Source organism: Mandrillus leucophaeus, unplaced genomic scaffold, assembly GCF_000951045.1.
Source record: "Mandrillus leucophaeus isolate KB7577 unplaced genomic scaffold, Mleu.le_1.0 Scaffold523, whole genome shotgun sequence".
Taxonomy (NCBI): domain Eukaryota; kingdom Metazoa; phylum Chordata; class Mammalia; order Primates; family Cercopithecidae; genus Mandrillus; species Mandrillus leucophaeus.
Genome location: NW_012105620.1, coordinates 1,638,328 through 1,653,296, shown reverse-complemented (window position 1 = coordinate 1,653,296; position 14,969 = coordinate 1,638,328). Strand labels below are relative to the sequence as shown.

At 38.4% G+C, this 14,969-nt stretch overlaps 1 protein-coding gene across 1 annotated transcript in view; it reads right to left on the bottom strand.

The window, feature by feature from the left end:
* Positions 1-4,415: 4,415 nt before the first annotated feature.
* QRFPR (pyroglutamylated RFamide peptide receptor) overlaps positions 4,416-14,969 on the bottom strand; it is a 56,497-nt gene continuing 45,943 nt past the window's right edge. Inside the window, exons 3-6 of the mRNA XM_011996776.1 lie at positions 12,589-12,650; positions 8,628-8,863; positions 6,259-6,356; positions 4,416-5,550 (exon numbers count right to left, since the gene is read on the bottom strand). Of these exons, the coding sequence (XP_011852166.1) occupies positions 5,150-5,550; positions 6,259-6,356; positions 8,628-8,863; positions 12,589-12,650 (797 nt within the window). The 3' untranslated portion in view covers positions 4,416-5,149. The remainder of the gene's footprint in view (positions 5,551-6,258; positions 6,357-8,627; positions 8,864-12,588; positions 12,651-14,969) is intronic.

The window sequence follows — 14,969 nt, the reverse complement described above, 5'->3', positions numbered from 1 at the left end:
TCTCCTTCCTAATAGACATTGAAAACAAAGCATTGGCCTGATGAATAGCTACATACAGTGTGCTAGACGCTGTGGTAATCTGCTCCCGTAAAGATACCACATTCAGCACAGCACAGCACTTGGGGCTACTACTTGTTTGTGGCAGTCTACGTCATGTATTACAATCCATTTAAGTTTTGCAGGAATCTATCATATTAGTGAAACAAATGAAGATATGATGGGTATATATGCACTATCATTTAAATCTCTGAGTGCAGCACCAATCTCTGTTGTTCACCTGGGGCCAAAATATTATTTTTAATTTACTCTCTTGAGTGGTGGTAGTGGGTAGGGCAATTTTAAAAGCCTCCACTAGGCTTTTCCTACTATAGATACTCTTCTTCTTCGGGTCAAGGAATCAGTATGAAGAGTTGGCATTTTTACATTGCGAAATGGAATTCCTTCATGAAATGTACTTTAAAAAATCAAACTCTAACCTGTATACAATAAATTCATCCTTTTAATGAATGCAATTTAATCAATTGGACAAATATTTAAACCCAAGTAACCATTACTAAAATTAAGAGATAACACGTTTCTGTCATCCAAAAAAGTCACTCTCTTGCATTCAATTGGCTAAACTTAACTACTAGCCCATGGCAACCCCTCCCCGTTTTTCATTCCTGCAGCTTTGTCTTCTCTGGAATTTCATGTAAATGGAATCATAGAGCATATAGTTTTTTTTTGGCTGGCTTCTTTCACTCAGCAGAATACTTTTGAAGTTGATCCTTGTTGTCCCATGTATCAACAATTAATTCTTTTTTGTTGGTAAGTCATATTCAATTGGATTGCTTTTCCACAATTTGCTTATCCATTCACCAGCTGATAGACATTCGGATTGTTTCCAGTTTTTAGTGATTATGAATTAAGCTGCTATGAATATTCATATGTTTTAATTCCTCTTGAGAAAATATCCAGGAATTTTTTTTTTTTTTTTTTTTTTTTTAGACAAAGTCTTGCTCTGTCGCCAGGCTGGAGTGCAGTGGCGTGGTCTTAGCTCACTGCAATCTCTGCCTCCCAAGTTCAAGTGATTCTCCTGCCTCAGCTCCAGAGTAGCTGGGACTACAGGTGCCCACCATCACGCCTGGCTAATTTTTATATTTTTAGTAGATACAGGGTTTCACCATGTTGGCCAGGATGGTCTTGATCTCCTGACCTTGTGATCCACCCACCTCGGCCCCCCAAAGTGCTGGGATTAGAGGCGTGAGCCACCGTGCCCGGCCAGGAATGGAATTTCTGGGTTGTAGAACAACTGTTCAATTTATTAGCCAATTGTTTCCCAAATAACTGTGTCATTTTATATTCCCACCAGCCATGGAAATTCCAGTTGCTTAACGTCCTTGCCAACACTTTTTAACTTCAATTATTCTAGGGAGTCTGTAGCGCCATCTTACTGTTGTTTTGTTTTGCCATTTGTAGTGACTATTGATGTTGAGCAGCTTTTCATATGCTTATTGATTTGTGTTTCTTTTTAGGTAAAATGTTTGTTCAAATAATTTGCCAATTTTATTACTGAGTTGTGAGAATTCTTTATAAATAATGGATATGTGGTCTTTACCAGATGTGTTTTGCACATATTTTCTTATAATCTGTGGCTTGTCTTTTCATTTTTATAGCATTACCTTTCAAATAGCAGAAGCTATTCATTTTGACAAAGTTAATTTTATCAATTTCCTTTTATGCTTCCTGCTTTTAGTGCCTTATGAAATCTTTGCCTAATTTAGGGTACCAGGATTTTCTTCTATTTTATTCTAGAGGTTTTGCAGATTTAGCTCTTTTGTTTAAGTATACGGTGCATTATGAGTTAATTTTTGTATGTAGTATAAGAATCAAAGTCCTATTTTTGGTCCTTGAATATCCAATTGTTCCAGAACCTTTTGTTTTAAGGTTGTCATTCCCCCCATTGAATTATGCTGCTACCTCAGCCAAAACAAGTTGATTACATATTTGTGCCTTTTCTTCTGGTATCTTTATTATTTTGCATTTAGCTAAGTATCTATCCTTAAGCCAATGACACATTTTCTTGTTATTTTGATTTATTGTAAGCCTTCAAGTAACATAGCATAGGGCCTGAAACTGGGTTTCTCTTTTTAAAATGATCTTGGAACTAGTAATTAATCTTTAATCAAACTAGTATGTATAACACTGGTGTTCTGAACCATACCAAACTATGGCAAAAAAAAGGACATATCCTTCATAGTATAATCAAAAGGGACAAGAACTATGAATATTCCTCAGAAGGTCATATCTATTTATAGAGTGGAGAAAAGATACTGATCTCTTTTTCGCACAGTGATCCATAATGAAATAAAAGGCTTAGAGATCTGAGCAGTGAAACGTATTTTTTACTGCTTTCACAAATGTTTTACCTAAATGCTAATAGATGAAAAGCTAGTTTTCCGTACCACTCCCAACCCTACCTCCTGGATCCAACAAAACCTTTTCAATTTTCACTCCAAGCACCAGGTAAAGGAAAACCAGATGGATAAAATGAGTGACAGGCAGTCTGTGGCAGAGACAAAAGGCGAAAAAGGCAGATGGCTGAGTAGAAGACAAAGGGAATAAAGACTCAAGGGACTGTGAAGTCAGAGAAAAGAGAACAAAAGGCAGTAGTCAGGTTCGTTTTGCAAATCCAGGGTGAACTCTCTATGGACTCACAGGCTGTGTTATATCAGTGTCTGGACTCAACGTCCAGATGAGACTCTCAGCTTCTTTGGCTAATAGTAGGACATTTTCAGGAACAGATGGGACCACATTTACCTTTTGAAGCTTCATAACAGAGCAAAGGGATTATATGTTTAAACGACAAAAAAGGTGTGCTATTACTGCTACTGTTTCTAAAACAGCTCTAATGCAATGTGAGCAAATTTTTTTTTTTTTTAAAAAGGCTTTCATAAGATATCTGGAAATTTTACAGTAAATATTTATGTTATTACCTTATATCTAAATATTTAGGAATTACAAGAAACTTCTAACCTTAATAATTACATGGTCAATAACAGTGCAGATTTATCTGTTTTTCATTAAGTCATATTTAGACCATGTATACACCAAATGTAGAAAGAATTATATGAATACTTACCAACTGAGTAAGGATAACCAAAATCAGTGAATCCAATTCATTTTTAATGGTTTAATGTTTAATGATAATCATTGTTTTGCCATAGGGTAACTAGATATGACAGGCAGTTTATATAAATAACCCATAGTCCACTTCAGTAGAAACTAAATAATCAGTCTCTCTCTTTTCTCTTTGTGAATTTTGCAGTGTCATATTGACAATTTTTCATAATACTGTACATTGTTTCATCTTTGTCGTTTTCATGCATGCTTCACTGACACATATAAAATTAAATGTCTGTATCTTGAAGATCCCAACAGTTAGTTCCTTTGTTACCAAATCTTAAAGCTTTTACCTGTAAAATGTCCTATAAGCTCTTAAGCTTCTCTTCCTATTACCTAGCTGGGAGAATAAGTGCTGGAAAACTGGAAATGGAATAAACACTTTGGCTGTGAGGTTGATGCTGGACTTTGGGAATCTTAGCTGTTGAAAGCAAAATGACAGGGTGCTGTGATGTTGGCCTCTGTATCCATGACATTTGGGAACCAGAGAGAAGATTGAAGAGACAAGGATTGCACTTAAGGGAGGTTGGGGTAAGGAATATGGGTGGGGGACTCTATTGTTCTTCTTGACCCAGTTCTTGAGGGTCAGCCTTGGGCACAGTACAATTTCATGGGCTTGGAGTTGATTCACACCCTCATCTACTAACTACACAGAAAATTCCTTTTATATAAGAAATCCCATCAGTGAAAATAAGGGGCTTAAAAAGATAACCATATGAGATAGTTTTGTCTAAATATATCACAGAAATGAGGCTCCCCAAACTTTCTTCTTTTGATTAGAGAAACCAGTTACAACACAGGCATGAGTGGAAAGTTGGGCAGGGGTCGGGGAGAGTCTCAGAAAGGAAAAGAGAACATAAAGGGGAGATGTGAGACATAGGGAGCTTATGCATCAGAGCTTGAGGCTGTTTAGAGTACAAAGGGCTTGTCTGCTCGTGTCTCATTTTGTTCTGGCAGCAACTCCGTGAAGTGGAGCGGGTATCATCTCCAGTTTACAGAGGAAAACATGAAGGCTTAAAAAGGCGATGTGACTTGCCAGTCATACAGCAAGGCAGCAAGGTAACTGGCAGAACCATACAAAGCTCCAGTACAGGCATCTTCCTCTAAGTCTCATTCATCCGTCACTTGGCTGCTTCTCCCTCTGCTTTAATTTTATGATTGTGGCACAGACCTCATGTGCAAGAGACTGTATTACCTAATTTCAACAGTGCAATAAAAATCACATTACAGCATTGAACTATTAACTTAATTTTCAAGGAAGAAGACATTATTTTAAGTGATTTTCTTATTCAGTCTAGCAATACATAGTCACATTACGATGGGAGAAAAACTGCGTGGGAGAAAAACTGTTAGCTAAGAACACTGATTTCTGTACAAGATTTTTAAAAATCTACTGAAATAATATTAAAAGTATGGTTCACAAATTTTTCAAAAAAAATTTTTTGAGATTGGGAGTCTCGCTCTTTTGCCCAGGTTGGAGCGCAGTGGCGCAATCTCGGCTCACTGCAAGCCCCGCCTTCCAGGTTCACTCCGTTCTCCCACCTCAGCCTCCCGAGTAGCTGGGAATACAGGCGCCCGCCACCACGCCCGGCTAATTTTTTGTATTTTTAGTAGAGACGAGGTTTCACCGTGTTAGCCAGGATGGTTTTGATCTCCTGACCTTGTGATCCATCAGCCTCGGTCTCCCAAAGTGCTGGGATTACAAGCGTGAGACACCACACCTGGCCTTCCATGTCACTTTTTTAAGGCTAGTCAAGTGAAGCAGTGGAAGTGAGAAGGAACACAGAAATCTGTTGAGTGGTTGTGATCAATTGGTTGTAAACATCACTGCACTTGGACCAACCTCGTGTCATTTTTTAATGGAAACGTGATTTGTTTTCTTCTTGTCATCATCTTAAGAATAAAAAAAGTATTTGACCTTTGCTCAAAATAATTTTCTCTTTGGGCTACAATCTGAAGGGCATTAATTATGAAGATATTGTTGTAATTAATGCCCACTGTCTAAAGTAGAATTCTCAGCCAGTTCAGACCTAAAGAGAGCAAGATGTGGTTTGAGCTTTTTTATCTCCTTTGTCTGCTCACACAATTTGACTTCAATGTTGCCATCACTGAACGTTTCTCCTTTGGTTTCCTCCACTGGATTCTCTCTGAGGGAAAACTTTGCTTTCTTCTGCATCATGGTAATTCCTGAATTTCCATGCCTTTGTGCTGGAGAGAAGGTTTTGTTTACTATGCAATAACAAACTGCAGACAAAACATTTTTTTTGAAGTTTTCATTCATAAATGCATAGACAATGGGATTACAGATGGAGTTGGAAAATCCAATAATTTGCACGATAGCAAAAATCATCTTGATTGTGACATCATCATATTCCTTTTCAAAATTACCTGAAATAAAGTAATATTTTAGAATGTATATTTATTTTAAGGAGCATAAAATAAAACTTTTGTTTGTCGTCTGTCAAAGACTTACACTTGTACAAGTATCTAAAGGTGTGAAAAATTCTCAAGATCGTTTTGGGAGAGGCATCTGATATCTGAATAAAAATAACCTTTGTGATGAGTCTTCACTTAGAGAATCTAGGCTTACAAGCATAGCCTGGTGTCCAGCAAATAGTAGGGGGCTTATAGCAATGCAGCTTGATAACTCCAAGCTTCATGTAAACTGGAAGTAGCAGTAACCCTTCAAATGTTCACTTGTCTTACAGAAACAAAATCATACTGAGAACCATGATAAGTCCTGGGTTATCAGAGAGAATATACTGCAGGTCTAACTATTCAAGTCGGGTTCTAAATGGGAAATGCTCATAGGATGTCACTCCTTTCTCAACGTTTAAATAGCCTAGGGAGAACAGAAGGAGTAACATGGGAGAGGAATCTCAAAGCTTTTGTCTTCTGTAATTATTAAAGATTTAGTCATAGTCATACATAATGACCTACCACATAATGACCTTGTGATCTTGAAGACATGAAAGAAACATGAAATGTTAGGTATTTGATTATCCAAGTGAACAGCGGCACATTTCAAAGATTCAATGTCTATTCTCACAGGAAATGAACGAGAATGTCTATCAAATGAGAATGACAAGCACTCACTGTATTCAATCATCATATGGACAACATGGAATGGTGCCCAGCACACAGCAAAGAGAGCCACCACTGTCACCATCATAATGACAGCTCGTTTCTTCTTCCTAAACCCACAAGCAAACATTGTATTAGTTAACTTCTCCTTGGCAAATGTGCCAGCTTCACTGTAAAGCTATTAAAGTCTGAGCCTAGTTCACTGAAATATAATTTTTAAATTAAGTTTATGATAGGTTATTTGTGAGCTGATTATCCTCTTTTCCTGTTGATATTACCCTCATCTTAATATTTTCCACATCATAAGTGTTCTTTGAATGTCTGCTCATTACGGATCTGGCACTCTGCCAGATGCATGAAATGGATGATGTTATTAATTTTCTCAATAAGTCATTTGATAGATGCAGAAATCGAGACACACAGAAGGTTAATTAATTTGTGAAGTTGGATGACTAGTAAAGACTGTATCTTGGATGTGAATTTAGGAAGTCCAACTTCTGTTACTTCAATATAAAGCTTTCACTCACTTTATATTAAAGAGCATCCATGCCTGTGGCAGTAAAATATCAATATTTATAAAATATGGGCCAGGTGCAGTAACTCATGCTTGTAATCCCAGCCCTTTGGGTGGACAAGACAGGTGAATTATGTGAGTCCAGGAGATCAACACCAGCCTAGGCAACATGGCAAAAACTCACCTCTACCAAAAAAAAAAAAAAAATGAAATTTGGGAAGTTCCAGGGATACAATTAAAATGAATATCTATATGATATATCTTGTTTTTTTTTTTTTTTTTTTTTTTTTTTGAGACAGGTTCTTACCCTTTTGCCCAGGCTGTAGAGGAGTGGTGCAATCATGGCTCACTGAAACCTCAACCTGGGCTCAAGTGATCCTCCCACCTCAGCCTTCCATGTAGCTGGGACCACAGGTGCATGCCACTACACCCAGCTAACTTTTAAATTTTTTGTAGAGACAGGGTCTCACTTTGTGGCCCAGGCTAGTCTCAAACTCCTGGGCTCAAGCAGTCCTCCAACCTCAGCCTCCTAAAGTGCTGGGATTCCAGGTGTGAGCCACCACACCCGGCCTGATGTATCTTAACAATATGATTAACCAGGGCTTCAAACTAATTTTCTCCATGACTTCTGTAAAGAGGACTTACATCTTCAAGAGCTCTACACATATGCATGGTGCTTTAAGTTTATAAAAACTCATACTCATTATCTTTTATTATGATTATTATTATTATTTTTTGAGATGGAGTCTTGCTCCGTCACCCAGACTAGAGTGCAGTGGTGTGATCTCGGCTCACTGCAACCTCTGTCTATCAGGTTCAAGCAATTCTCCTGCCTCAGCCTCCCAAGTAGCTGGGATTACAGGCACTCACCACCACGTCCAGCTAATTTTTGTATTTTTAGTAGAGACTGAGTTTCACCATGTTGGCCAGGCTGGTCTCGAACTCCTGACCTCAAGTGATCCACCCACCTTGGTCCCCCCAAATTGCTGGGATTACGGGCATGAGCCACTGTGCCTGATCCATTATCTCTTATTTCAACACGGTAGCTTTTTCTTTCAAGGAAGTGGGAGGAACCAACTTAACGATAGGTCCCAAGGTGCTGAACAGTCTAGGGGCCCCGTACATTGAGAAGGGCTTTTTAATTCAAACTGAGCACTAGAGCACACTTGGAGAGATGATAAAATCCCACCAAATCACCAGACTCCTCCATTTAAGGCTTTTTTGCTTTGTTTCTGATAGTCATTCAGTGTAGATTATTAAAAAATGATATGGACTACAAGTATCACAGCAGTAAGCCGTGTTTTAAAATTTCTATTAATGAATAAATTCAGAAAGCAAAGCCCTTAGGTAAAAGTAAATAAATAATAATAATTTAAAATAAATAGCATGCTTCGGTTTCCAAAGGATTTTCATACAGATCAATCTTTTGTCTTTTAGCATCATCTTTGGGTGGGATTAAGTAAGGATGGATGTTATTATGCTCCTTGTACATATGAGGGAAGCAGAGCCTTGGGAGTGAGACTGATGTCTATCTTGTGGCTGGTGAGTGATAGAGAGAGTACCCATAGGACCACAGGGTTCTGACACCAGCCCACTGTCTTCCTACCACATCATATATGTTCTAAATTCCAAGTCAGTTTCTACCTATAGCTGTAACTTCCCAGTTGATTTGCGAGCTGGTAATCTTGTTGTTTCTTTCCACCCCATGTAAAACTTCAAGAGTTTAAAGTCAGTCCATGCCTTAAATTTGAATTACAAAGGTTGCTTAGACTAAATTACCTAGCGGTTCTGAGAGCCCTGGCAACCATCCCTTCCAGCACAATTAATTAAAGATATTTTAAAGAGGCGAATATTTCATTAAACAGACCTGGCTATTTTGGACATTTCTTTTCCATGAATAGTTTGCAGCACTGAACCATCCCCAACTCTTTTCTTTATCCAAAGTTCATAACCAATTTTACTGTACAGAATAAGCATCACCATAAGAGGCAGGAGTAAGAGGATGACAAGGATGAAGGTGGTATAGATCTTCCGGTGCACAGGGCTGGTCCACTCTTCTAAGCAGCAGATGTGTTCCTTTTCATATAGGAAGTCATATTTGATCTTTATAATAAGAAAAATTCATTAAAAGAACCAGTAGTCAGCATTAAAAGAACAGAAATCAGCCAAGTATTATTGCAACACATTTTTTAAGTTCTTTCAAATTTGACCCCAGCATGTATTTCAAATGAGATACATTTTTCATTGTTCTTTTGTTGTGAAGCATAGTTTTTCCACTTCACTGCTTAACGTCTTAAGAGTTTTCTACCATCTTTTATATTCTAAATGGAATTCAGGTCCATGGCCTGTTTACTTTCATTTATTATCTTTGTCAACTTCTATTTCCACTAGCCACAAGTCTTCAGTTGACTGAAACAGCACTACATTTGCCAAAGTATATATCGTAAAATATTTTACAATATTTGCAATATAAAATACATGCTAGGTAGCTTAATATTAAATTATTTTGCTTCTTCAATTGTTGAGATAGATTTTTGAAAGGCATGAGACATCTTTCAGTTGAAAGGTACTGAGAGCCGTAATTTGTTACTGCTACTTCATATATTATAATGATCAGATTGCTTGGAAAGATATTAAAGAGGCAACTGGCAGCTTTTATTCTGAGATGAATGAGAAATTGGAATTCAAACTATTGCAAATATACAAATATTCAGATTGTACCTGCTGGTTTATTCATACTATTTCTGGTAGACTCATAAGCTCAAAACTATTATTAATAACATTTATAAATAATAGAGAGTGCTTTAAGTGCTAGTTTAAGAACAAACTAAATATTTAAAGCATATTCAAAAGTTACTTTTTTGGGTAATAGGAATAGAAATGACAGATTTATCAAAACTATTGTCATTTTAGTCACTGTGGAGCTGAATACGTGGGTCTCAGATATATTTCTGCCTACATTCCCAGCAAATTTTATCACCAGTCTTCAACGTGAATTGAATGGGGGAAAGCAACTTTTTGGTTACTCATCAAAGGTAAGAAAATTCAAGTTCTGACCTAGGTGTTACTTACAAATGCAACTAGGAATAACACTCACTGAAAAATAATCTCAAGATTCAAACTCTCTGGAAATAAGATGTTAAAATGAAATTCATTCTGACTCTATGGAAGCAAAGCCGGCAAAGGCCAATGACCCAGGGGCATGGACTGACACATCTAAGAGCATGCTGGACTGGGCGTCTTGGATCAGGTTCACATAGCCCTAGGGACTACGGACTTCCTAACTTCGGCAAAGTCCTGACTATGGACTTCAGCAAAGACTTCCTGAGGGCATGCTCAGATGGTTTTATGGAAAATTTCAGATCTTCTATTTCTAAACATACACTTCTCTAAAATTCCACTGCCTAATATCGTCCCCAAGTTTGAAGTGTCACGCTGGGTCTACATTCCCATTTCCTCCATCATAAGCACCCTTCCCCCAACTTACCAAAGTCACATCTCTCACCCAAACTGAATCTCACCACGGGGCACCAAAACAAGAGATAATTCAATGACTGATGTCAGGGAAGCCACACTGATCAAGGCATTACAAACGCATGACAGGGCTTTGTGCTACTCTCTCTCTTAAATATATTTCTATTCAGGGTAAAGCCTGGCAGAGAAAAAAAGGTATTTGACAGGTGTTGAGAAGTTGTGAATTCACATTTTTCATACAGTAAGGAGGCAGGAGCAATGACAACCTTAACCATCTCATTGCTTCTATCACCTGAAAACTGACAAATACATCACTCATGAGAGAGACAGCCCAGTACAACTGAAGCAGAGAGTGGCAGTGAGAAATGCTGAAGGCAGGGAGATTTGTATCATCCCTGTCATAAGTTCAGCGTCCCTGCAAGCTCAGGACAATATTAGGCAGTAGAATTTTTGAGAAGTATATGTTTGGGAATAGAAAATCTGAAATTGAAGAGTGAAGAAAGACCTGAAATTTTCCATAAAACCATCTGAGCATATGCCCTCAGGAAGTCTTTGCTTGTCCTAAAAGAATTTAGGAGTGAGACGGTGGCCATGGGATGCATATTAATATGTTTGGTTAATCAGATGTTTTCCTGACAGGGAGTAACTTTGACTGGACTGATCTGTTTGACAGTGAGGACTGGCTTTGCCAATGACATGACGCGCATTTTCTACAAACACAATTAATTATATATTTAAAAAATATTTAGAGTATTTTTAAACATATAAAAATAATTTTTCTATATTAAAAAAATAAAATGCTTTTATTTTATTTAAAAATGGATACACCTGTTTGTTTTCTATGGGCTAGAAATGGACCACACGATTTAGAACTGAGTCATTATGAAAGGGCTCCACCAGTCTGGGCTTCCCGCTGGAGATAAGGGCAGCGTCCACAGACAAGAGCTGGCATGATCCCTTGCCAGCTGGCCGAGGTCTCAGTGTGGTTATCTTTGAGAAGTCCTGAAGCAAGTAGTCAGTCACAGGCAATACCATCACACCTAGAGGGCACCGATTCCGGTGACATCTCCCCCTTTCCTCTCCCCATTTTCCTCATCAGCTTCTGACAAGAGAGAGGCAGCCAATGGTGTGGGGGGCGCGGGGAGAGAAGTGGGGCAGGGGAGAGAAAAAGAAACACAAGGAGAGGAAACAGAAGCAGCTGACCATAACTCCTTCACATTTCTAGGCCTGAAAACTATTCACACTGAGGGAAGGGAAAAATTGCAAATTGATTAAATAAGAGTATGGATTTATGTAATTCTATTCCTGGACAGGACAGTTTAATAACAAAACTCACACTATTCTTGTGAGTGAAAGTGACCAGAGAAATTTTATTATCTGACTGGAAGAGTTGCTCAAGATTTTTTCATCCATATTTCACCAAGAGGACTAAAAAAGTCCTCAGATGCATTTTTACAGCTAGCAAGGGAACAAATAAAATTATTTTCTGCTCTCATCTGTGGAGTCCAGCTCATTCAATAAATTAGTTACATGAAAAAAAAAATCAGGCTACTTTTTGAATGTTCTCTTATCTTAGGCTCATTTGTTATCCTTGAGGATGACATGACATGGACCGTAAAGTTTCACATTTGCCTATCTCTATTTTAAAAGGTACAAAGGGATAAACCATTTAAAACTTATCTTAGGGTATATGTGAGCAACCCCCTAGTGTCTTTGAAAACTGCTGCCTGGGTAGATCACCTATGCAAGACATGTTAAAGTTCACCCTAACAGACAGGCTGGGCTGTCTGAAACCAACTCAGCGCTCTCCTTCCTGTGAATCCCCATGCGTGGCTGGGCCTGTCTGACAAAGGTGTGGGGAAAGGAGAGAGGCTGAATAAGATGATCTCCTGACATGTTTCCAGTTAGAATTTCAATGTGTCAATGAAGAGGAGGCAGGTAAGAAAAGACTTATGAGAGTCAACTAAGTAAATAATTTATTACAATTTTTTTTACGTGACTTAAAAATAAAAGAAAAACTTAGAGCAATCATTCAACTCTTAAAATGTAACAAAACATTTGAGGACACTGGGAAAAGCATGCTCAGCTTGCAGGAAAATGTAGAAACTGACCTGTGTATTTTTCGAAAATTGTATTTTAAGCATTAGAGTCCTAACAATATATCAGGAAGAGCTAGGTAAAACAGAGAAAATGAACCTTAAAAAATCATTTTATTCCACTTGAAAGACCTCCAGTGAAATAGCTGAGGTCATACAAATTTGCTGTATTGCTCATGCAGGAAGGAAAATAATTACAATTAAGAGGGGTGAGAAAATAGTTCAACAACATGATTATCCATCCCAGCTGGAGTCTACCTCAAGTTGTTGCACGTGCCACATGGGTGATCCCACGATGACTGCCACCAGCCAGACCACACCTGTAAAAGTGTTAAAGTCATCAGAGTATGACACATCCATGCATAATTATCTAACTATCAAGATTCCCTACAGGAGGGCAGCTGTTCTCTGCCCTAGGGTAGTGCCATGGTCTCCCCTGAGGTTCATGCTTCCACTCTTTCACCATCCTCAAAACTGTTGCTGGAATAAACTCCCTAAAACAAGTTTTAAATGTTTAATAGTGTTCCATTGCCTACAAGATAAAACCTAGTTTCCTTAGCATGGCCCATGAGGTTCTCTACCATCTCAATTGCCCATGAGGTTCTCTACCATCTCAATTGCCCATGAGGTTCTCTACCATCTCAATTGTCTGTCTCTCCTCTTCCATTTCAGTCCATGCTATTCACATTGCAGTCCTCTACTGAGGAGTCTGCAGCGCTGGTTTCAGTTCCTGTATCCCAGAATGCACTGTGCCACTCCCTGGCCACCCTATTCCCAGTGTCTATCTGTGGACTCATTTTCCAGGACTTGACTCAGAAATCACATTCTCTGGGGAACCTTTGAAGGCTGCTGCTATTTCCAAATAAGCTGACTACTAATTCCCTGTTGTCTCTACAGCGCCCTCTAGTGCAGTGTCTTGGTTGCCCTTACTGACTTCTCAATTCCCTACAAATTCCTCGAAAGCAAACACAATGCCATTTATTTTTGTGTTTCCTCAAACAAGAGTCCTGGGAAAATTCCTGGCCCTCTGTAGGGGCTGATCCATGTTTGTGGAATGGATGAATAACTTTTAAACATGGCATGGACCACTCTCTATCACCTCTTTTTAAAATCAAATGTACATTTATCTTGAGCACCATAACATGGACATTATTTTCTTATTTAGAAAACGAACACTGATAACTTCAGAAACCAGAATGCTCTTTCCAAATTTCCTGTCTTCCACAAACTTGTTGAGAGGGATTGCTTTAATGATGTACTCTTAGAAAAGAAAAAAAGGGATTAACTACCAACAACAATTTCAATTCATGTGTTTTAACAGACGTGGAAAAGGACAGAACCAAGAGCCCCAACTTTGATTTGGGGGAAAAGTTTCCAGCTCGAACTCTGTTTGTTCTTTCTACATTGGGTGGAATGTTAAGAGCACAGTTTATTGCTTTGGGTTTCAATGACTCAATTAAGCCATAATTAGGGTTTATTATAAAGAAACACATAATCTGGTGCTGCCTATAAAAATTCATCATGATCCAATGATACCTGGCAACTGTAGGACTCACAGGTCTGGCTGGCTGGCTGTCTCTATTTCTCACTCTCTCTCTCTCTTTTCTGTCTCCCTATTACCATACACATCTGTTCTTTATTTTAATCACATATAGTTATCTGATGTCCAATCATTTTTCTGGACTTTAGTACAAATTCTCGAGGAACTGAGTCTAATTTGTATAGCTCATTGCCTACCTTCCTGGACGGTTCTGAGATAGAAGGGCTACAGTTAGATGAACAATACAGACACAGTGACCACATCTGGGCAAGAAAGCCTGGAGGATCTAGGCCAAGCTTGTCCAATCTGCGTGTGGCCTAGGAAGGCTTTGGATGTGGCCCAACACAAATTTGTAAACTTTTTAAAACTATTATGAGATTTTTTTGCGATATATTTTTAAAGTCATCAGCTATTGTTAGTGTTAGTGTATTTTATGTGTAGCACAAGACAATTCTCCTTCTTCCAATATGGCCCAGGGAAGCCAAAAGATTGGACATCCTCTGTCTAGGTCTAGGCAATCTCAGCTGGAAGGAGGAATGGGACGTGACAGACAAACAGTGACTGACAAGGCTGGGTCACAGTGTGACAGAGCTACAGGAGACATTAGACAACAGTTCACAAAAGCCCCCATGGCGAGATGAGTCTAGTTGATTTTAAAACCTTGTTTCCTATGTCTCTTTTGAGTAGGAACTCCCTTGACTGCCTATTATCAACTATGCTTTGAGATGTTGTCACTCTTGCCAGTTCTCTTTCCTTTAAATAACTCCCCTCCTCCATGTAATCCTTTCCTTACTCGCTTTCCATCTCCACATGCTGTTTTCAGGTGTTATGATGTTGGAAGGATGTCAATTATTAAACGCCCAGAAATCGCTGAATTCTTAATAGGAAAGATATGACATGAAATTAAAACTAACTAAAACTAACACCTTTCTCTCCTAATGATTTAGCTATTATTTTCTTTTTTTTTCTTTTTTTTTTTTTTTAAATTTATTTATTATTATTATACTTTAAGTTGTAGGGTACATGTGCATAACGTGCAGGTTTGTTACATATGTATACTTGTGCCATGTTGGTGTGCTGCACCCATCAACTCGTCATT